General features: G+C 40.4%; 1 protein-coding gene across 6 annotated transcripts in view; it reads right to left on the bottom strand.

Annotated features, from left to right (window-relative positions):
• Nucleotides 1-22,885, bottom strand: part of sbf1 (SET binding factor 1) — a 40,338-nt gene that overhangs the window by 13,374 nt on the left and 4,079 nt on the right. For 2 of the 6 annotated variants that reach the window (XM_056748801.1, XM_056748797.1), the window contains exons 2-21: nt 13,260-13,345; nt 12,971-13,108; nt 12,762-12,887; nt 12,582-12,692; nt 11,585-11,638; nt 10,608-10,637; nt 9,105-9,210; nt 8,775-8,907; nt 7,710-7,818; nt 4,622-4,735; nt 3,054-3,128; nt 2,866-2,979; nt 2,647-2,775; nt 2,446-2,544; nt 2,090-2,294; nt 1,877-1,989; nt 1,625-1,774; nt 930-998; nt 449-598; nt 104-360 (exon numbers count right to left, since the gene is read on the bottom strand). In XM_056748801.1, coding sequence (XP_056604779.1) covers nt 104-360; nt 449-598; nt 930-998; nt 1,625-1,774; nt 1,877-1,989; nt 2,090-2,294; nt 2,446-2,544; nt 2,647-2,775; nt 2,866-2,979; nt 3,054-3,128; nt 4,622-4,735; nt 7,710-7,818; nt 8,775-8,907; nt 9,105-9,210; nt 10,608-10,637; nt 11,585-11,638; nt 12,582-12,692; nt 12,762-12,887; nt 12,971-13,108; nt 13,260-13,345 — 2,368 coding nt within the window. The remainder of the gene's footprint in view (nt 1-103; nt 361-448; nt 599-929; nt 999-1,624; nt 1,775-1,876; nt 1,990-2,089; nt 2,295-2,445; nt 2,545-2,646; nt 2,776-2,865; nt 2,980-3,053; nt 3,129-4,621; nt 4,736-7,709; nt 7,819-8,774; nt 8,908-9,104; nt 9,211-10,607; nt 10,638-11,584; nt 11,639-12,581; nt 12,693-12,761; nt 12,888-12,970; nt 13,109-13,259; nt 13,346-22,885) is intronic. The other 4 variants (XM_056748798.1, XM_056748800.1, XM_056748799.1 and 1 more) reach the window with 4 other exon arrangements.

Below are 22,885 nucleotides of genomic sequence, written 5' to 3' on the forward strand. Positions count from 1 at the left end.
AACGATACAAACCAACTTGATATCTTTGAAAACATCATAAAACCATCCTTCCGATGTCACCGGCTGAGAGCATGTCAGTGTGCGTCAGGACACGAGCGCACACCTGTTGGTGACGTAGCTGTTGCTGACACTCTCCAGATCTCCCAGGCCGGTGTTGCGGAGCAGGCGGTTCTTGCTGGTGTCCAGCGGGAGGAGCAGGTAGCTCATGCGGTTGGCGTAATGGATGGCTTGGCTGAAGACGGTGCTCTCCTCCTTCTGGACGCGCTCCTGCTGCTGCTCTTTGCTCAGTGTGGGCCACAGACGGCTCTGCTCGGACGCCAGCTCCAGCGCGCTCACCTGCTGCTGTCCGCCCTCCACATCCTGAACCACACAGAGGTCAAGGGTAAGGAAATCTTGGTTCCAGAGAACACCAGAAAGTTATAAAAGCAGGATGAAGGTGAGTGCTTACGTCTCCGTCCTCTTCGTTCTCCAGGTAGAGGCTGCGGATGTGTTTCTGAACGTCGTTGTAAAACATGGCCTCCCAGAACTGCATGTTGGTCCACACCGTGTGCTCCTGAACGCAGCTGTAGGCGAACTGAGTGATGCCTCCGCCCAGTTTCTATAACGCACAAGAGTAGCTTCATATAAATACAACTTAAGTCTTCATTTCTCAAAAGATTTGTATAACCTATGGTCAAATACAATTAATAACTTCTAAATGTAGAAAAATTCATTTACAAAATGATATTTCTGTGTTAATAATTAACTAGCAGGTTCTTATAATAATATATTAATATTAAATGCTGTTACTATTTTAATTTGATCGTATATTTAAGTGCATAATCAAGATTGCATTATGCTCATTTGGACATGAAGAGTGTTATGAGTACGAATAGATTCATGTATTATAATTATGTGGATAATGAAGTTCCAGATGTATGTTCCCATACCCGACAGAAGGCCGTGACCAATGGCAGGAGAGCAGCAGCTATACCATGTTCATCCATATGTGAGCAGTCCTGAATCCACACAAACACAAAACCACACAGTTTATATGTTTATATATAATGTAATGCTCATGCTGCACCATTCTGGATCAATTGAGAACCTCCATTCTTCTGTTTCAAACAGAGATTGCTATTCTTTCTGATTCTGAATGATGACTAAAAGTAATACATCATTTGATACAAAATAGTTTATTCAGGTTTGCAATATGTAGGACTTTGCTTCAAAATTATGACATATTTCATAGATAACCTACGACATTTTTATTGATTGATTTTAGTCTGAGTTGTAAGTTAATAGACACACGAGAATTATTGATTTTCATGAATGAGATCGTGTGGGTGTGTGAATCGAGAACAAGACCTTTTAATGGTTAATGTGCAGCTCTAATGCGAATAGTAATTTATCGCTCAAAATTTTTGATGGGTTTATTGCACAGGACACTGAAGATGACAAACCAGATGGGGACAGAGAGAGGAACACAAGTCTGAAAGGATCACCAGCTGTGACTGGATATCAGGTGACCCAAAGCCACGTTTTTGTGGAACATCATCTAGTAGATGTTCTGTAAACACGTGCATGTGTTTCTACCTGAAAATATACTGCCTGTCTCACATTAAAGCACAACACTGTCTCTCACCTGTAGGGTGCAGTTCATCATGCGGACGATGTAGTCGAACTGTAGGTCATCTAGAACGGCTCTGTTCTGCAGGACGTGCTGGTTAAGCTCCTTCGTCAGACACACGCGTGCCGCCCGCCCTTTCAGAGCCCGTATTACAGCTGGCATTAACTGAATACACGTATGTGCACATTGTTACACATATGTAACAAACACGTGGTCCTTCAAAGCATCTTATGTGTAATGTGTGACAGATAAAATCAGAAAACGCACCTTCTTGGCTTCTAGCATTTTGTTGTCAAAAATGTACGTGATGCAGTTTCTGACCACCTCTAGTCTTCTGGCACTGTTGGCCAGAACGTTCCCATTCCTGTCCATCATGTCGGCTAGACATCATAGAAATAAAATACCATTTAGAGCTCAAGGTGATCACAACAACTTCTGCACCAACTGGACGTTAGCTAGAGTCACTCAATTGAAACTAACCCAGTGGAGGGCCGGCCGGCACCAAGCCCTTCAGTTCAGATTTGACCACCGGTGGAGCAGTTTTAAGTTTGGCCGCTGCGTGATCTATAAAGAGCTGCACGCTGACTTCATCCAGGGGAGGGAAGGAGGTCTGCGACACACGGGGCTGAGCACTTTCAGCAGTTCTCTGCACTCGGTGCATGGCCACCGCAGGGTACGGGTTCTCCTGCGAGAAGAGAGAAAACTGGTTTTAATGCACAGCTTTATTCACCTGGACGTCTAGATGTGTTCAACTTGATTCATTTTTTGCTTTAGTTTGACAATGAATATGATACATTGAAAGAATTACAACAGAACAAAAAACTTTGGATTTGTACATTTTTGAAAAGTTGCTCCGCCAGCTCCTTAACATGCTTCATCACTTTTTGCGAATTTCCTGTCTCCTGTCGAATGCGCTTCACCTGATTGGCTACAAGCTGGAGAAACACACAGGAAAGAGAACATTACAGTACATGTGTTTTATAAATATATCTGTGCATTTGATTATAAGTGCCCGACAGGAACAGCACGAGACTTACGTCATCAAACAGGTCTGTGGCTCTGTAGGGTGGACCCCGCTCTGACACAAACCCGGCGAAGGCCATGCCGTCCAACACCTTCATGAGGAAGTCATCCTCTGCTAGTGCTCTCTGCCCCAAAAATGCAGCCTGGAGAAAAACAGAAGTTCAGTGACCTTGAAGGTGAACCGTGAAATATAATTCCTGGACTTGTCTTTTGCAAAAGCAAAATATAAAAACCTTATAAAAGCGAATGACTGGTTCTGGGTGGATCCGAATGATGTGCAGACACCACCGATAGCCCTGAAAGAGCTGAGCGAACAGCCACAGGAAGATGGCGCGAATCTCCTTGTCCTAAAACACACGTCCACGTCAGCATCACCTCGACAGGTTCAGGATGAGATGTAAGTGTTTGATGGAGAACTTACCTGGACCTTCAGCGTGGATGATTGAAAGGAGGGTGGAAACGCATGATCAGCCACTTCCAGTTCTGGATCAAGAACCTACAACACAAGATTTGTGTGGCTTTACTGGAAGGACTGAGGATTACAAACAATGCTTTTCAAGGCGATTAGATTTATTATAGAGCCATGATTATTATCTCTGTGAGGATAACAGGGATGAGATACGGTTCTTGAACAAAAATCTTAGTCTGTGAGGAGCCACATTGCTGTCGTGATTAAGATTCAAACAGACACACCTCTGTTCTCCCATAGAATGTTACATGAACTCCCACAATGCAGGAAAAACCTAAATGACCCTTTAAAGCTCAGTTTTCTCCGTCAGTCCTGAGAAACTAATGTGCTCCACAACTGTGACAAAGTTCACATTATGATATAACATTAAAAACATCTCTTACTTCCACCAATAAGGATCATCGACTTTTGTGACATCATCATGCACTTCTTATAAGATTCCAGGATCCGGTGTAAAGTAAATGATGCTGGCTATTTTAAAAGGGGGAGGAGCCACCCAATACACTTCCAGTTTCAATGGAAATAACGTCCACACATCAAAGGAAGCCGTGCACCTCAAGGCCCTTCAGACAAGTCTGAACGTGGACAGATCTGGTGTTTACTTTAAAAGGTGTTAAGGACTATTTCTGAAACCACAAACCCTTCAGACCTTTGTCATGATGGTGTGTTTGTGAAGAAGAAAACGACTTCCTAAGAATGATAGCATGACTCAACATGATGTTTCCTAATATTGAGAACCACCTCAGTATTCATTGTTATATTGCTGTATGAGTAGATTCTCTATATACAGTAATCTTATATGAGCTAGGGCTGTCCCCAGGTCACAGTCCAATCACAACTGTCATGTCTTGCCTATAGAGTCGACTGATAGTCCAATCAGATGTGTGTGTGGTTAAGCGTAACATTGATCCACCAAAAAACAATCACACATTCATTTACAGAATTCTTTTGGTTAGAACAGAATATACCTTTAGAATCAATAAAAAAACGAAATAAGCCAGAAATGTGTTTTGGCAAAATGTGAAAAAAAGTGTGAGTCATCTGTGGGTGCGTGTGGAACGTGCTGCTTCTCATTATGAGTCTCACAGCACAGAAGACGAGGAGAGATGTGATCCTGCACTGGGTCATAGTCAGACCTCACGCTCATGTGCACAAACCCTAAAAAGAAATCATATTTTTGGCGGCGCAGTGGGTTTCCGTCTGTTACACCACAGCCCATATCACCACAATGTCATGATCCCCATTGAACGACACCTCTGCCAAGAATCCACTGGGAGATTAGTAGTGGAATCAGATGAATAACACCACACTCACAAAGTACATCCTTTAACAGTGTTCACATGCTGTAAATGTGACATAAACCAGGAAGTAACTTTGACTGTGCCCAGAACCATTTGATTTAGTTTTTCATTTACCCTCATTACAAAGATCAATATTGATTTCAACTGTTGACGGCTGATATCAGGATCTCCTCCTGTACATGAAATATTCCAACATAGTGCTTAAAACTGATTGGTTACCATGGAGATGGCCGTCTGTGTGTGATGTAGAAGAGGCTCAGGCAGCAGGGATATGTGGACACACTCCGGAATGGTAACTGTGCCTCCATCTAAATCTGCAATGATGACGTCCAGCTGTGAATAAAGCATTTGAATCATTAATACTGATACCTGTATGACAATTAATAATTTAGCATGTTACAAATAAAAATAAAAAGTGCACTCTGTAACTTTGGCCTCTTTCTCCTCATCTTAGCTTGAAACATTCAATTGGAGATTATAGAGCTGTGTGTTATAGAACATTATAGAACTTGTTTTGCACGTAGCACCGGTGCTACTGAGGTTTACAGTTTTGTAGCACAGGCCAAACAGTTGTAGCACAACTATACATCTGTTATCATCTTTAAAAAATCACAAGTGTAGGTCATTGCATGAATAGAAATTTCACTGAAAAAGGACATTAATGTTATACAAATGGATATATTGGAGCCGTAGGATTTGTGTTTTTACCAAATTCGTTCTATACCTTTTTTATTTTTCTGAGTTCTGTTCTTTCAATGCTTTACTGTACAGTAGTAAATACATTTGTTCATAAAAATATTTTAAAACTGCAGTCAAATTATTGTGTACTTTAGTATAGAACCTTACTTTAGTAAATATTAAAGTATACTATAGTGTTTAATACAGTTGTCACCTGGTTCAAATTAAGGGGACTTTTATTTTGGCGGGTGGTCGCAATGAGTGTTTGATAGTAGCTTCACTTAAACAGTGAAAAGCTGGTAAAATAGACTCAGAACAACTCTGTGGATGAAGTTCATGTGTTCATGTCCTCGGAGAGTAAGATGTAGACAAATCCACAAGTATCACGCTTGCACAACAAGCAGAGGACATGTTGAAATAGTAGAATTAAGCTTTCGTGATTCCTTCCATGTTTTCCCACATCTCACAAATCAAAGGGCTCTTGCAAAATCACGCCAAATGACCTATTTTACCGGCAGATTCTGACAATGCATAAAAAAGGTCCAAATTCATGAGAAGAGACGCCCTCAAAGCAGACAGAGACCGGCTCATTCATGTCTAAACATGACAACTCTGATGCATATCAGATGCCCTTCAACTCCAAAGAAAAAAACACTCTCATACCTCAAACACATCTGCCTACATCTACATTTTTTAACGCATCATTACAATAACTAACGTTATAATAAGGCGACCCAGGGAGTCAGATTCATTTGTGGATCTCTCATCTGCACTCCATTCCACAGGTAAATGTGTTCAGCCATGTTTAACATTCTTTAAAAACATTTCCAAACCAAGACACGCACATTTACCTGACTGATTGACTAATATTTATGGAAGTAAAATAGTGACAAATGTGTTTGAAGCAAAGAGACGTGCTGAATAGCACTAACTGAAAAAAAATGCATTGTATTAACAGTTCTTGCAGTTTCGCTTCACCAGCAGGTGAAAAGGATGTTTTTTTCTATTTTTTATTAACAAAATAAAAACGACGAACGTTTCCACAATTCCACAACTTCCAGCATTTTCTGAGAGTGGCAAATTAAAACAAGATCATGTGAGGAAAATAAAAAGAAAGTCTGTAGAGATTGCTGCTATGTAATATAAACAGAAGCACATACTGAGAGAGTTGCCTACGTGTTAAAATCGGAGCAGTTATCAGTGGGATGCTGGTTGAGATCTCAGTATTTGATAGACAATTAAACACAATAAATGTCCTGTAAATGCTGACGATGCATAATATTTATGTGAACATGATGGGTTGAGGTAAAACATAACCTAATTCCTTCTAGCCAGAGCAGGAGGGCATTCATAGTCTGAGCATAACAGGCCTAAAGTGTGTCTGTGCAGAGTACTGGCAGTGCAAGCGTCAGTTGAATTTCTGAAAGTGTTTATGATGTATAAGAAGCTATATATGAGAACAACTAAATTCACTTAATCGAGCAGATGAGTGGACTCCGTGGCAAACATATAAAGAGTATCTGCATTTCTTGATTTGATCTACGTCAGAACCGACTTACACCACCTGCTGGTGAAGCGGTCAGGCAGCAGGAAGAGATCATGCATCTGTAGAATCGGCGCTCTATTGCTTTTCCTGGGATTCCCGGATGTGAAACTTTGATTTCAAGCCGAATTTGAACCCCTGAATTTGTGGAGGCAAATTTTTAAATCGAAATAATATGGACTGAAAATTATCTGTCAAATATAAAAGGTTGAATTTAAAAACAAGTTGATTTTTTTTAATGAAATTTAAATGGTGAATTTTGATTTTTAGACGGTGAAACCGAGTGTGAAATGTTTCAATTTGAAATATTCACAGCTTAAATGTACAACCATATTGAATTGCAGAACCTTAAAATGCAAGAACTGTTAATACAATGCATGTTTTTCAGTTAGTGCTATTCAGCACGTCTCTTTGCTTCAAACACATTTGTCACTATTTTACTTCCATAATTATTAGTGTGTTTGGCAGAAGAAACAAAAGTGTGATAAATGTTCGAGGGGTCACGAGTTTCACATGAAAAGACTTTTATCATTATAATCACTCCTGAAACACAATTATAGAACATGAATATAAATTCAGATAAACAGCTGGATCACGATGACCCATATATGGTCATATAATAAATCTGATTGGAATGTGGATTGCAGATAGCACCAATGCTTGAGGCAAATATTAAAATTGAAGTAAATCATATAAACATGCAGACAGCAATATAAACACTGTTATCAAGTTTTTAAAGGGAGTCCGCAGCCCATATCGGTTGTTGTTGACGTCAAAGGCTGTCCGTCCAATCACATTTGACTGTATTTTTTGGCTTAAATTCAACTGTCATTTGGTATAGACACAAACACAAGTTCAGGGATGTAAGCATCGTGGTTTAAAACCCTTGGATTTCAACAGATGATGAGAAACCAAAAATTGTGAATTTTGCCTATTGTATCTATTTGCATCACATGAAAGAGTATCCACACACAGAACCATATGTCATACAGTCTGATCAAATTTATCTGATAACTTCCCATGTGTCCGATATCAAATTGTTGAGTTCAGCTGTGGGATGAGAAGATGTAAGGAAGAGAATCTCACCAGCTCCTGCGTCTCTGAGTGGAAGAGGGAGTTGACTCCGATGATGAAGGGCGTCGGAGTGCTGAGAACCTCCAGCAGCTTTCCGGGCAAGATGGGAACGTATGTGAAACTGCAGAGATGGAAGACCATGAGAAAACAACAAGCTGTGGAGGACCCAAACTGATTTAGAAGAAACTTAAACACAGCGAAAAGAGCTATGCAGCTGATACTAAATCAAGCAGAAATATGACTTATTTGTACATTTTGGATGATAAACGGCCAACGTTAGTTTTTTCTGTTCATACAAAATAAACAACAGGAAGTTAGACTAAACTGCTTTTGGTCTCAAAAATCTAATACAAGACAAAAAAAATAAAATAAAATGCAAAATAGGAAATGAAGCAATAATTGTTTTATAATGTATTATATATGTTGCATTGGAACAGAAATGATATCAGAACTTTTTGAATTCATTTAAACAGTAAATAGCATCAACGTTTAAAGGAACTGTTCAAAATTCTGTCATCATTTAATCACCTTGAAATTGTTCCAAATGTGTATAAATGTCTTTGTTCTAATGAACACAGAAAAGATATTTGGAAGAATGCGTATAACCAAACAGATCTAAACACCCATTGAGGAAAAATACTTCATCTTCGTTCTGTTCATTTTGATGAATGAAGGACAGCGAACAGTTCTGGGGCACTTTTGACCTCCATGGGAATTTTGTCCTACTATGGGAGTCAATGGGGGCTGAGATCTGTTTGGTTATACGCATTCCTTCAAATATCTTTCTCTGTGTTCATCCAAATAAAGACATTTATACACATGTGGAACAAATCAAAGGCGAGGAAATGATGACAGAATTTTCATTTTGGGATAAAGTTTTCCTTTAACATTATGATATTAGTTTTATAACTTATAAATAATTATTTCCTAAAAAAACGACATACTAAATCAATAAACAGGGAAAATCAGTCTTTTGTAAATGCAGTGTGATTGTATTTTGGATAATCTTATCTTTTGAAGACACATAACATGAGATCATTGTGATAACAATCCACAAATCCACATTCTTGCATGTACCTGTATTTGAGAGGAAACATGATGGCCAGCAGCGCTCGACACGCATCTGTTAACCGCTGGTAACTGCTGGACAGAAACAGAATCTTGTGCTCCGTCAAAGCAGCACAAAACAGACAGAGAACGTTCAAGATTCCTAAAAAGGAAAGAGACAGAAGTGTCAAATCATGCTTAAAATTAAACTGTATATTTGTCCGCACTTTGACCTTTATTTAGGTAACACCACACGGGTGGAGATAACACCATCCCCCTCTGACACTTGACACCGACTGTTGCCGTTTTAATGAAGCTGATTTGCTGTTTAGCACCTAAGCCTGTTTCTTATTGGCTTACCCAGCTGTCTGAAAAGCAGCGCCACACTGCATCCGCTGACAGGCAGAGAGTCGTTTATGGGCGTCTGGATGACCTGCCTGTCACCCGCGCCCAGCGTTATGGTCCTCTGCAGACACACAGAAGAGGGGAGAAAGAAAGCAGAGAGAGAGAGAGAATAAGATATTTAGTTCCATTTAAAAACAACAACGAAGCACCTCCACCACGGCATTATGGGAAGGATTAATGAGTGTGCAGCAGGCTGGTCGTAGGGTGAGCTCAAGAAAGGGGGTCAATTGAAAGCCATTCACCATTAAAACACAGCACAGAAGAGCAACATGTGCTTCCGCCGGGAAGGTTTTGGAAGAATTCCAGATCTTTCTCACGTTATAAATCAGCCGACCTAAAGACCCCGTGAAATGGTGTGCCAAGTGTGGTTTTACGTCCTGTTAAACAACTTCCTTGGGTAACAGAAACTAAGGAAGACATCGAAAAGCTATCATTTGGTGTGAAGAGATGGACCTTGAAATTCTAGAGAGCATTTGATTGGACGGAATTCAGTTTTGTGCAGAATGAGTTTTGTAAGCATGTTAAATGAGCATATAAAGTCTCAAAGCTAGCTATGATTTCAAGGGGTATTTAAGTATTTGTAATACAATTTCACACCCTAAAATGTTGAGACTATCAAATCTCACTCTATCTATGGAAAGCTCATGCAAAGAAAGTGTATGTGTTGAATCAAGATACAAGAGCCAGACATGTTCTCAAAACACTGGGTTAGTTGTAATTTAAAGCAAGCGTTCATAATCATCAGTGAAAGCAAACAAAACTGTGGTATAATTCGCTAGATTCATTTACATGTAGTTTATGCCCATTTTTGGAGATACGAACTGATTTCATATCGCATCAGTTACATCAGACAAGAGTTAAGTCTAAAACAGGAAATGTCACTTCTTGACAGGAAGTTAAAAGGTTGTGATGTCTTTTCATAGGTATCATTTGAAACAACTACAATCACAAAGGACATTGATACAGCACACAGAACATGAAACAGAGAGCTCATGCATGTGTCACACCACAATGCCTGTTACAGGAATAAGGACGGATCCACAGGGGGGACTTTTGCTTTTTACACAACCGCAAGTCATTTTCAGGGGTTTAATCGACTATTCTGAACAAACCCTAGTACTCGTGCATGTTAGTATAGAACTGTCATGATTGTTTTTAGCTCTCACGTCCAGCCAATAGGCAGCGCTTATCCATTTAAAGATCACATGCCTCCTAAAGCGATAGAAACACGACCGACAGGAGTGATGCTGGAAACCAAACTCGTGATCCAATCAATAAATAAACAACGTGATTGGTTAAAAACGAGTGTTAGTAAAAGATTTGATCAATTTTGACCGGTCAGATATTTCTGCGCTCTGATTGGTTGCTGGATATTTAGGGTGTTCTGGTGGAGCAAAACAGAGGGAAGAGCAGAGGTGACGGCGACAGACAGAGCTGAACAAAATCAAACAGGCGTACCGAGCTCTCTTCTACGTCATCCTGGCCGGGCTAGATTGACAGCGCACATGGAAATACAAACGCACACACACAAAATGCAAGACAAACTGTTAGACACGCCCAAAATTGAGAGCAAACAAGGAAATGCATGACAAGAAAAATGCAAACCAAAACAATGCAGTGATAAAATAACACGTAGAGCAAAGGTCACAGGAAATGTGCTGTAAAAATAGCCAAGATGCTTTTTGGAATAGACTGCTGGGAAACGTCGACTTGATACATCCTTGTGTATGCTCACATCTACATCCCAAATAAACATCACAGGGACAGTAAAACAGGCTAATAAAATAAAAAATCTGCCTCATGACCAATTTCATTTTTCCAGATTTGTTTAATATGTTACAGATTGTATCACACTGCAAATAAACTTACATATCAGAAATGAAATCTGAGTTTTCAAAGCTTCCTCATTTTTTATTGGTCAACAAATGACTGCATAACAGATGTATGTAAAGCATGTCCGGACATACCGACTCAAACCTGCATGACACACAAACGGCCCCACAGCTGTGAGTGTCTGAAGCACGGAGCAAAGCCAAATATAATCCCTGAAAAACAAACCCTCCCTCTCTTTTGCAATCTCTCAACAATAGAAACGTGACGGTGAAGACGCAGCGTGTGTGAGTGACGATTGTGTGTTTCTAAGTCTGTCATTCATACTCGCAGCGGTGTGATTATACGCCATCTGTCACGGCCCGCCCCATATGTCCAATCCACAACAGAAACAAACACTTTATAAGCCACTGTGAACGCTTTAGTGTTCAGAAAAAACAATGAAAAGATGACAGAAACCATCACCAAACACAAAACTGATTTCAATCATTCGCAGATGCAATGGATTTGAGCAGAATCAGAAGGAGACAGGGTGCATTGATCTCGGGGGAATAATGAATCACAGATGGGTTGATTGGTGGAGGTGGCCGGAGGGTAAATGTTACCTGGAAACAACCCAGCAGACTGTCAGTTAAACTACAAAGAGGAGGATCATTGATCTGGAACACACAGGAGTCAAGTGTAAACTAGAGGAAGGGAACCATTAGGATGTAACACAACCTCACTGAACCGGAGCACACGCAGTGAACCTGAAAACCAGTGACACTGTATCCACGCTTAAAAACACATCACATTAGATGACTAAACACCATCTCATTCACATTTCGCAAAAGAATCGCATGTTTCAAATCATCACACGATACATGTACTGTTTAAAATGAGGACAAGGGTTTTTCTTGTCAAAGTTTGAAATATTTTACACGTTTCAGCGACTTTATACATCCATTAAAAAATCAACTTGATGGCTGATAAAATGTCATGTAGTTAAAGTGATAATTCACCCAAAAAAGACAATTCTGTCATCATTTCCTCACCTTCGAGTTGTTCCAGATGTGTAGAAATCTCTTTGTCTGACTGTTATTGTTTTTTCCTATTGTGGGAGTCAATGGGGGTTGAGATCTGTTTGGTTATACGCATTCTTCCAAATATCTTTCTGTGTGTTCATCAGAACAAAGACATGTATACACATTTGGAACGACTCAAAGGCGAGTCAACGATGACAGAATTTTATTTTTTGGGTGAACTGTCTCTTTAAGAGAAGCATCATTGGTGCACATATGACATTATTTAGGCCAATAAACATGTCTAAATACTTTTGTTATTTATGACACAACACCTCATTCATCATTCATGTAGAAGGTCAAACATTAACATAAACATGAATAATTGCATTAATATACAATATACCAATGGGCATGATTGGTCCATTATTCTGCGATGAAAGTTAAGACCACAGAAAGCCATGTCAAGCACAGGACAACACGGCTCCTAGAATACCCATAATGCACGGCAAACCTTTTTGCAAATATGACGAGCATTACACTCATACGCCTGGAGAGGTTACATCAAAGGAGGAAAGTAAGATGATGATTTGATCCTCACCTGAGATCCTCCAGCTATGGGAATGATACAGGTGAGAAGGTTTCCCACAACCGTTTCCATAGGAACATTGAGGCCATCCACATGAACCGTGTAGATGAGACTCAAACAGTTCTGTGGAGAAGAGGAAGGCATGAGTAAGCAGGAAGAACTTGAGATTTTGGGTGAAAGTGAGTTTCTTACCCTAAAGACCTCCGTGTGGTCCAGACGGGAGACCAGAACCAAGCTTCTTGGAGCGTAGAGCTGAGCAGGCTGAAGAACGTCTGGACCATCGTCTTCATCAGCCTCACTGGACTCTCCCTTCTGCAGCTACACAAAGTTTAGATCAAACCGCCGTATATTTCTTCTCCCATATTAACTATCTGTATCTTCTTGACGTGACCACCACTCACCTGCGGGTTCTCCACGGACTCCCAGAAAGTGAAGCAGGCGCAGTAATGTCGCTCAGAGTTGATGTCTGTGAGAACCGCCACAAAGAAAGATGGAGGCTTTCTTTCTGGAACCAGCTGCCAACCGTTGGGCTGACAGAACTGAGAGAAAACAAAACAACAACAAAAAACATCAAAACAAACACACCACATCACAATATCAGTCAGTTAGAGCCCAATGTATACAGATATTTGTAAACATATATTGAATTCTGGGACGTGATGTTTTTGGTCAGTGTGTGTGATGGTTTACCAGTTCAATGCCTTGAGGAAAAGGATTATCTTCCCAGTCTTTCTCTGGGAAACGCTGGTGAATCCGGCCTTGACCCTCACTGCCTCCTAGAAAAACAAAGACAAACACTGATATTCACTGGTGGTCAGAAAACATGATGATCTCACCTGACATGATAACCCAGACCTGACCCTTCATGAATCACATCATCATCATTCATTGTTCCCTGAGCAAAAACATACTTGACATAACCACAGATAATGCACACTTCCTGACCGGTAAACAAGAAGTAGCGTATGAACGTTATCATATATCCCATCACTCTTATGCTTTATTTGTTATGTTTCTGACTGACAAAATCAAAAATCAAACCTTTAAAACTTTCTTTATAAAGGTCTGTGGTTTTGTTACACGGCTGTGAATGTTTTTACAATTTCACACCAAGTAATAACCAAATCACTCTAATAAAAATTCTTGTATGATAAATTATATTTACCAATAGCGTCACAGTCTTAAAATGTTTCCATTCTATCAAATCCTAATAGACAGAAATAAGTCACGTCCTATATTATTTCCAGATAAAAATTCCCACAGATCGTTTGTCTGAAACTGACTTCAGAAGTCTATAATGTGCTGTTTGCAACATGTACAGGGTTTTTCCTAAATAGAGAAATTGTTGGCGGCCGCCTCCGTCAACTGTCGAAGAAATGCTGTAGTTGCGACATTACACCACAGTGGAGGCGCTGTTTCGTTATCAGCACACTGAGGCGCTAAAAGAGTTGCAGAACAAGAACCAGCTGTGTTTCACGGCTGTTAGTTTTCCATACAAGTACGTTTAATTTATAGAAATGTCTTAAATGAACATGATGTACATCATTGTAATGTCTTTAGCTGCGCAGTTGAATCAGCGTGTACTGTACACAGCAAGTGCTCCAGTAAGAACGCACATTGCGCTCAGAACGAATCGCACATGAATGACTCATTTGAACCGATTCATTTAAACCCTAACCCTAATTGCTCATTTAGTAAGATTGGTTAATTCAGTTGTCTATTGTGGGCTGAAGAGTTAGTTAAATGTTTTATATAATTTAATAATTGTCATTTTCATAAAATTTTATTAGAACTTTAAATATGTCAAAGTCACTTTGGTTAAGCCTCTTAAAGGTACGGTAGTATGTGTGTGTATAAGATCACGATGGCACCACCTCCGCCTCATGTAGAGTCAGGAAAAACCCTGATGTGTAAACATTTTTTTTTGTATATTTGTGATATTTTTTATTATTACAAATAATCACTCAAAACCATGTTAAAGTTAAAAGTTAAAATGTACAAAGTTAAAATGTTAAAAATAAAAAGTTAAAATAAAAAGTTAAAATGTACAAAGTTAAAGTTTTAAAGTATGATACAACAGTAAGAAGCAGAGTAATGTTAGCAATGATGTGAACATCACAACCGGACAGCAGAGAAGGAACAGCACCTCCCCAACCTTTCAGCGGCTAAACAAAACCTCCAACAGACCCTCCATAAAACAAACAATAACTGGGACGCCTCCCAAGACCCGACACAGAAGCAAACGCACACAAATCAAAACACACACTTGCAGGGCCAGACTATCAAAAATATAACCATTAAAACACTCCAGAAGTAGATAAAGAGGAATTCATCCTCCATTTTTTTCATATTTAAGTCAGACACGCATGTGATTCAGCTTCAGACGACACTGTTGTGAGACTGTGGGTGTCACAGACGACTCTTTGGACCCTGTACAAACACCATTGGTGTTCATTAAGACAGCTGTCTTTCTTCCTAACTGTTGTGGCTAACCACAAGTGGATATTTATTTTGAAGGAAATGTCACCTTCAAGTATTTATCCACCACTCAGGAATTTCACTTCAACCCACATAAACTTAAGAACATAAGTTTCAAACAGAGATGGCGCTAGAGAGGTAAAAGTTATGAATAGATTTCACATCCCAGTTAAAAATGTCACTTACGGCTCATAAAGAGTTCACACTATATTACGGATTCCCACCAATCCATCACGTGTGTGTGTGTGTGTGCGCTAGTTTGCACGTACAGTAAGGTGACTCACTATTGGCATGAGTGGCATAGGTGCACGTGGCTGATGTGTCGACAACAGTGTGTAAACATGGCCGCTCCTGTATGACATCACTTCAGATTGATGAAGCAGGTCGTGATGGGAAATCAACTTCAGGTGAGTATGCAGCCTGGGCGTCAACACAACACTTTCAGTTGTAGTGAAATAACTTCACAATACATCTGTGATACTTCGCATGGACTGCGAAGACAAAATGCCGGCCTGAAGTACATTGTCTCCGGTAGAAAGTCATGTCAATTTCTCTTCCAAAAGAAGATATTTCGAGAAATTGTGGCCATAGAATGGAAGTCAATGGGGACCAATGTTGTTTGGTTACCAACATTCTTCAAAATATCTTCCTTTGTGTGTTGCAGAAGAAAGTCATACAGTTTGGATAAAAAATAAATGTTTTTGGCTTTAACTAATCCCTTTAACTCACTGGTTATGAAGTCAGTTTTAGACATTTATCGTTTCAAATGTGAATGGGCTGGTTTGCAGATAAAACTCAAAATACCTCAACTCTGGACCACGTCCAAACCACAACAGAGGCTATTTCACAACACTGTGCGCTGCCAAAATCCATTAGTGAGAATGATCTTTAGGTGGCACAATCCCAGAATCCTCCCTTATCTCTGCAGGGTTGGATAAAGATTAAGAGTGGAGGTCTGCTGGCCCGCACACACATGGCCGTGTGGAGAAACTATTGGAACACAGATCTGGCCTGATGCCAGCACCCCCCCCCCGGCGTCCACCGATCCTCACTCTTCACTCGCTCACTATTAAGTGGGAATGATATGGATTAGTTCAGAGAAAAAAAACAAGCCAAGATATCCGAGCTCAGGCATCAAACCAATTCGAGGCCTCCGACATGTTTGGAAATTTAAAACGTGCTCTCGTTCCCACCCCTCCCTCTTTCTCCATCTCAAAATGAGAGTGAAAGTGAAGAGTGAAGGGGGGAGAGAGACAGAGAGAGAGAGGAGAGAGAGAGAGAGAGAGAGAGAGAGCAACAGAGAGGAGAGAGAGAGAGAGAGAGAGAGAGAGAGAGAGAGAGAGAGAGAGAGAGAGAGAGAGAGAGAGAGAGAGAGAGAGAGAGCGAGCGAGCGAGCAAGCAAGCAAGAGAGACGTTCAAGCACAAACAGGCTTCTGTTCTCCAAACACTAATTCACTCATACTGATTCCCAGCATTCTTTGCCCATTCCAGAAGTCCAGATAAAAGCTGAATCGGCTGAAACCAGGCTCTCGTTCTCAAGCGTCCCCCTGAGGAGACGTCTATCCTCAACCACAGTGACAGAAGTTATCTATACATTCACACGTGCCAACAGTGAACACGTGTGTGGACACAAAGGACATTGGAGAATTCTGACCGCGTTTTGGACTCCAGGGACTAAACTAAAAGATTGGAATCAAAGCAAGTAATGAGAGAACACATTTTCCCTCAGAAAGTCTGGTGGAGGAGAAATGGTCAGCAGACCTTAACAGAGTTTTCTAGTTCATCAGAGTGTGAGTGAACTCATGGCCATGATCACACCTGCTATTGAAACATGACATCCAATCACAGGTGAAAACAAGAATCAAACCGTTTCTTATATGATAACTGCACATTTGGCGTTCTAAGGACACGATATTAATACTCGACCCAATCCCGGACCTCTGATGGAACTGATGAAAAATAGAACCCTGCCGAAAACACTACACAACATTTAATGGATTTAATGGTTATAGTGGGAACTGTATTAAATTACATGGAAACTATATTGGTATGTGATGAAGTCTATTGTTGGATTATCTGGCAGATGGGAACCAATAGAACACCATCAAATCCTATTGGATTGCAATTTTGTAATGGTTTACATTTACATTACATTTACACATTTGGCAAATGCTTTTATCCAAAGTGACTTACATTGTATTATACATTTGTGTCTGAATATGTGCAATCCCTTGGGTTGCTAGTGCCATCCTCTAAACACTGAGCTACAGGAAAGCTAATGGTTCATAATGCTATTTTAATGGAATTGATTATCATTTCTGTGAGGGTTCTATTGGGTTTCTATTGTTTTTAGCAGGGAGTACAGGGAGGGCTCTCATAAAAAAAGCACATATATATATATATATATCAAACCACCTGCAGTTTGATTGATATTAATTGGAATGCACAATAAAAAACAGTCATCTCATTTTGGAACCAATATATATATACATACTGTTAACCGTCCATTCATTTATATGGCCAGTTATTTAATGGGGTTCTTAATGCTGTGAAATCTGTCTATAGGTAAGAGTGTTTGGCACAGAACCTCAAACTCTAACTGTACAGAACAATAATCCCCATCATGAGCTGTTCCAAACATCATAAAGTCCTGTGTGGAGATGAAATGAGTTTAAATGCCTCACAGATCCTCTGAAAACTAACTGCTTCTGCTTTGAGACACAAGAACATCTGGTTATTAAAGAGCCACGAAACACTTAACAACGTTTATTTAGAAGTCAACAAAGTTGGTTGTGTTGAACACCCTAGGAAACAATATTAGCAACTGTATGTTATTACAGTAAAGAAACGTAGTTCATTTCTAGTTTAAAATCCTCATCTGGCCAACGTCAAAGGATGTGGTGATGTACTATAGTACACAGATGATGCTTTTGTCTCTCAATATTATTCATGAGACAGTGTTTTCTTGACCAATGAGAAGACATTTCTCCTAATTATTCATGACAGCGCCTTGTGATTGGAGCGCCCGTCTCCCATGCCAGAACCTGTGGCGTTTTTTAACTGCTCGTCTTCTCACAGCGTTCACGCCCACTTTAATCGCATCTTTCAAAAACGTCAGTGAGGTAGACTGTGGCTGAAGGGGTGGTTTCGGGACACTTTAACACCTCCTCCATGAAGGATCTGAAAGAGACGCTCACCAGACGGTGGATTCATTCTGAGACAGGTGAAGTGAAACCAGAGGCTACAGGAGAAATCACATGATCCCATCACACATGTGCACAGTGCGGACACTGATACGGGACTGTTCTTAAACACCCCTCAAAAATAGTTTAGAATCATGCTTCAGTCATCCAGATGAGAAGTTAAAAGTTTGTGGTCGGGACACGGGTAACACAGACTTCCTGAACATGCACACTACACATTTTAAAGTAGCGCCCTTCGAGCACCACAGGATTTCAGTACAGCTCCACTTGTGCAAGACGACAGATGTGTTTGTGCGTGTGGGTGGGACGATACAGAAAGCATTCTTGCTCCAAAAGTGAGAAACTCTTAAAACTAAGAGACGAAAGTAGGTAAAAAAATGCAGCGTTGAGAATTAATTAGGGTTAAATCATGAAGCGTATAGACAGTAAGATCAGTGGCGTGCTGTGTTTAACATCACATGAAAGAGTTAACACGTCAGTCCGTGTTCTGGAGAAACATTTGGCCATGTATCAAAACCAGAAAACCGCAGCTTGTTTTAATCGCCGGAGAATCACGTTGTCAAAACACTTCAGTCTCCATGACAGCAACAACCTGTAAACCGGCCGTTAAAGGGACAGTTCTCCCAAAAATAAAAATCTTTCATCATTTACTTCCCCTCGTGTCATTTCAAACCGGTATGACCTTCTTTCTTCCCCACAACACAAAAGATATTTTGAAGAACGTTGATAACCAGACAACACCGGCCCCCATTCATTCTATTATTGACATTTCTAAAAATATCTTTTGTGTTCCACAGAAGAAAGAGTCATATTTGAACAACATGAGGGTGAATAAATGACACAGACACACTTGTCAAAGAATTGCATGACGTGAGACTCAAGTCCTCAGTTTTGACCCACAGGACCGGCCACACGTTTGCCTGTTCCGGCTGGACCTTCATTGAGAGGAACTTCATCTGCCAAAATGTGCTGTCGCCCGGGGATACCGCGGCGCGAGCAACGCTTTCTTCTCTTGCTGTGCAGAAAACTCTTCAGCTAACTCACATCCTTCCTGCTCGCCAGCAGCCACCCGTCCCACAACCACACTCAAACCCAGACCTCTTTTTCAATAGCGGATATACTTGAGTGAAGACTATTTCCACACATTTTTTAGAAAGCTTGAGCGCTAGTTCAACAACAAAAACACCTTGTTAGCTCTAGAAATACAACAATTCTACCATGCGGTTTTACAAATGCCAAACATTTAGAGTTTCTGTTAAATGAACACTGACGTCAGTCGCGTGTTAAACCACACCACTGCTGTCTTCTATGCAAAGACCTGTGGTTTTGATATTTTTGGTCAGGCAGTTTGGTTGTCAGTGGACAGGCTGTGGTGTCATGTCAGAACTGGTGTATTCATGAGCTTTCTTAAGCTTGTAAGACTGTAAAACAAACAAAGGTCGAGGAGTGAATCATGAATGGGGTTTAACTGACATTGTGGACCAACACTCTCTCACACAGTGGCATTGATCTCAACGACTCCAGGATTAGTGCAGTGTGACGTGATGAATTTCTTCATAAATTAAAAATATTACAATGACTGGCTGGTCTAAATGATGGCTTCTCTGATTTGAGCAGAAAAACATGAATTGACAATTACACTTATTTTCGATGAATTGCACAGCCCTTGATATAGTATGAAATATATAAATAGGTAAGAATATATGTTTATGTAAAATCCTCAGTTTTGTTTAGTTTTAGAAGTTATGATGTGAGACTTCACTCCTGTTATGAATTGTTTGTCCATTTTGAATACAGAGGACAGCGATGGAAATAAGCCTCTGGGTTTTTTGTATGAGATCCTCAACAGTTTTTTAACGAATTGGTCTTTGGGCTTGATTGTACCCGTTGTATTTTTTTATGTCAAATCAATCAATCAAAACTACTAACAATATTTCTCCCAGATTTAAAAAAAATATATTGTTTCTATTCGCATTTATTTTTTAGAAACAGGTGAAAATAACAAAAAAGATTCTCTAAAAGTTAATTTTCTCTTTTAAGCAACACAAGTCATATTTCTACATGTGTTAAGGAAAAGTGTTAACCTTAAGTTTGATCACAGTTTTCGTGCGTCTTGTCATGCTGTCAGTCTTTCACATTGCTGTTGGGTGTATCTATAGATTTATATTAAGACATATCTCTTTTAATTTTTTAACAAAAAATGATGGCAAACTATATCAGGTTTGCTCAAAATGATTGTAACTGATCTATCTATTAGCTACACCCCTGATCAGAACATTGACTTTCATGTCTTGACCAAACCTTAATCTAATGAGATAAGCGGCACACTTTGGATAACTTCAAACATCAAGTTGCATCAGTAGTTAAACATTCCAGCGCTCAGCCAATGACTGATGTCCTGTGTAACGGATGAAAGCAAATGACAAGAGCAAAGACAGCACGCTGCTTACATAATCCCGGGTCATGAGTCAGCCATTCCACCTCAGCAAAACTTCCAAACCTCACGTCAACGTTTGGAAACCGTATGGAAAGCAGTAGTGAAATTAGGATCAGGGTAACACAGTTCAGACCTCAAAACTGTGTCCGCTGTGTTTAGAGCTGCAATCTGTCATTAAAAAAGTTAAGAAACAAAGATCTGTTATTGACCATAAGCACATCAAATTCAAGCCATTGAGAGAGAGAGTTCTGCCAACGGAAGTCCAAAACACTGGAGCGTCACGTGATTCATTGAATCTTCAGATAGATCCAGGAAGTGATGTATTCTCTTTAATTGCTTTATTTCTTTCATTTTTTGATTCATTAAATGGCTTTCGTCTTTAAATGGGTTAGAAGTTTACCTCAGTTGGTCTGTTTAGTCGCAGCTCCATGTGTTACTAGTTACTTCCAGGAACTATTGAGTGCCTCCATGAACCGTTCCATTGGAGTCAACTGAAGTTGACCCAACTCTCTCTTTCAATGGCTCTGATAAAATTCAGTGTGCCAGCCAATCACATTAGTTCTAAAAATGAGGTTCCTTTCAGATCCACTTATGGACCAATCAGCTGCCCAGCGCTTGGCCAATCAACACAAAGTGAGCTGCAGCTGAATCCTGCGATATAATGTGTAGGAGGCAGAATATAATTCATGCTTCTGTGTCCCAACGGCCTCAATGCCAAAGATCCCTAAATAATCTGATGACCCAGCGATGGAAAAAAGGGATTTAGACGAATGATTTCCCGTAACCAGAGAACAACATCTCCAGTCTACACCCGAGGGGCTTGTGAGGGGAGAGGGCCGCATTCTCAAAATACCAGGGAAGACCGTGAAAGCTTTCCGGCTGTGAAGAGATGACACCCCCTGTCTCACCCCGACCTTCACAACCTTCCAGAAGAGACCGCTCACTGACCCACGAGACCCCTGAACGTGGAGTGCAAACACTGGTGTTAACTGTCATTGAAAGGCATTGATCAGCGCTTAGCATGTTCCATAACTAATCATTTAACACGAGTGCAGAGCTGAATATCAGGCCAACACCACGTCATCCAAATTGGCCACATTCAAACTGAAACCACATGACTAGCAGTTTCAAACGTATTATGGGAAGAGCGAAAAACAACGTTTAGTGAACATTTCTCAGTCAGAGGTTTGTTAACGACATTTTATGTAAGAAAATCAACATGCCCCAGGATATCATTTAGAAAAAATAATTAGAAGAGTTTGGTTCCAAAATGAGATAATTCTGCTTAAAAAATGTTCAAATATCTTTTTTTATGATGTTTTTATTAGGTTAGTTAAGTGTATTCTTTTAGTTTTTATGGGATAAATCTTGGCTTCCTGTAGCTCAGTGGTAAGAGCATTGCGTTAACATTGCAAGGTTGTGGGTTCGATCCCAGGGATTGCAAATACCTATGTAAAATGTATAGGATAAAACAATTGGATAAAAGCGTCTGCCAAATGCCTGAATGTAAATGTTAATGTACATGACGTGTGTAGCTCTTCATATCCACACAAGGACACATTGGCAAACCCACTTCCAAGACAAAAAGCGAGGGAAGATGTATGTGTGTGAGCCTCTGCGTCTCTCAGAATGAGGGCAAACTCTATTGCCCTCGAGCCCCCCGGCTGCCACATGAATGAGAAGTATTCATCCACCAGCTGCCTGTTGAGTTTTGTGGCCATACGCCGCAGGAATGGGCAACGGGCGTCTGTATCCACGGCCCCGGCCACCCTTTGATTGTCCCGCCCGACGGCCAGAAGCGGGGTGTCATGGTAACCCAGAGCGGCCGTCGTATCACGCCACGTCCCCCTCTGGCCCATTCTCCATCATGAATAAGAAAGCGCTTTGCTGATGAATATTTCGAGACGTCCGGCTGACTCAGTGAGCTTTTCTAAGGCGGACAGTGGGCAGATTTGTTAAAGGCGCCCTTCTGTGGGTAAGACCTATTTTGGACGGCTATTAAAAAACACAATGGAGTTATTAGTGATGCTTGAAAAGGAAAGAGTTAAGCTTTAGCAAGTTGGACCACTGAGCTACGTACATAAACGTTAGCTCAAATTATGCTGCTCGTTGAGGAGAAATTTCTTCATTTGGAGGTTTTTGGTCCATACAATAGAAGTCAATGAGGGTCAGTGTTGTTTGGTTAGGAACATTCTTCA

Source organism: Triplophysa dalaica, chromosome 5, assembly GCF_015846415.1.
Source record: "Triplophysa dalaica isolate WHDGS20190420 chromosome 5, ASM1584641v1, whole genome shotgun sequence".
Taxonomy (NCBI): domain Eukaryota; kingdom Metazoa; phylum Chordata; class Actinopteri; order Cypriniformes; family Nemacheilidae; genus Triplophysa; species Triplophysa dalaica.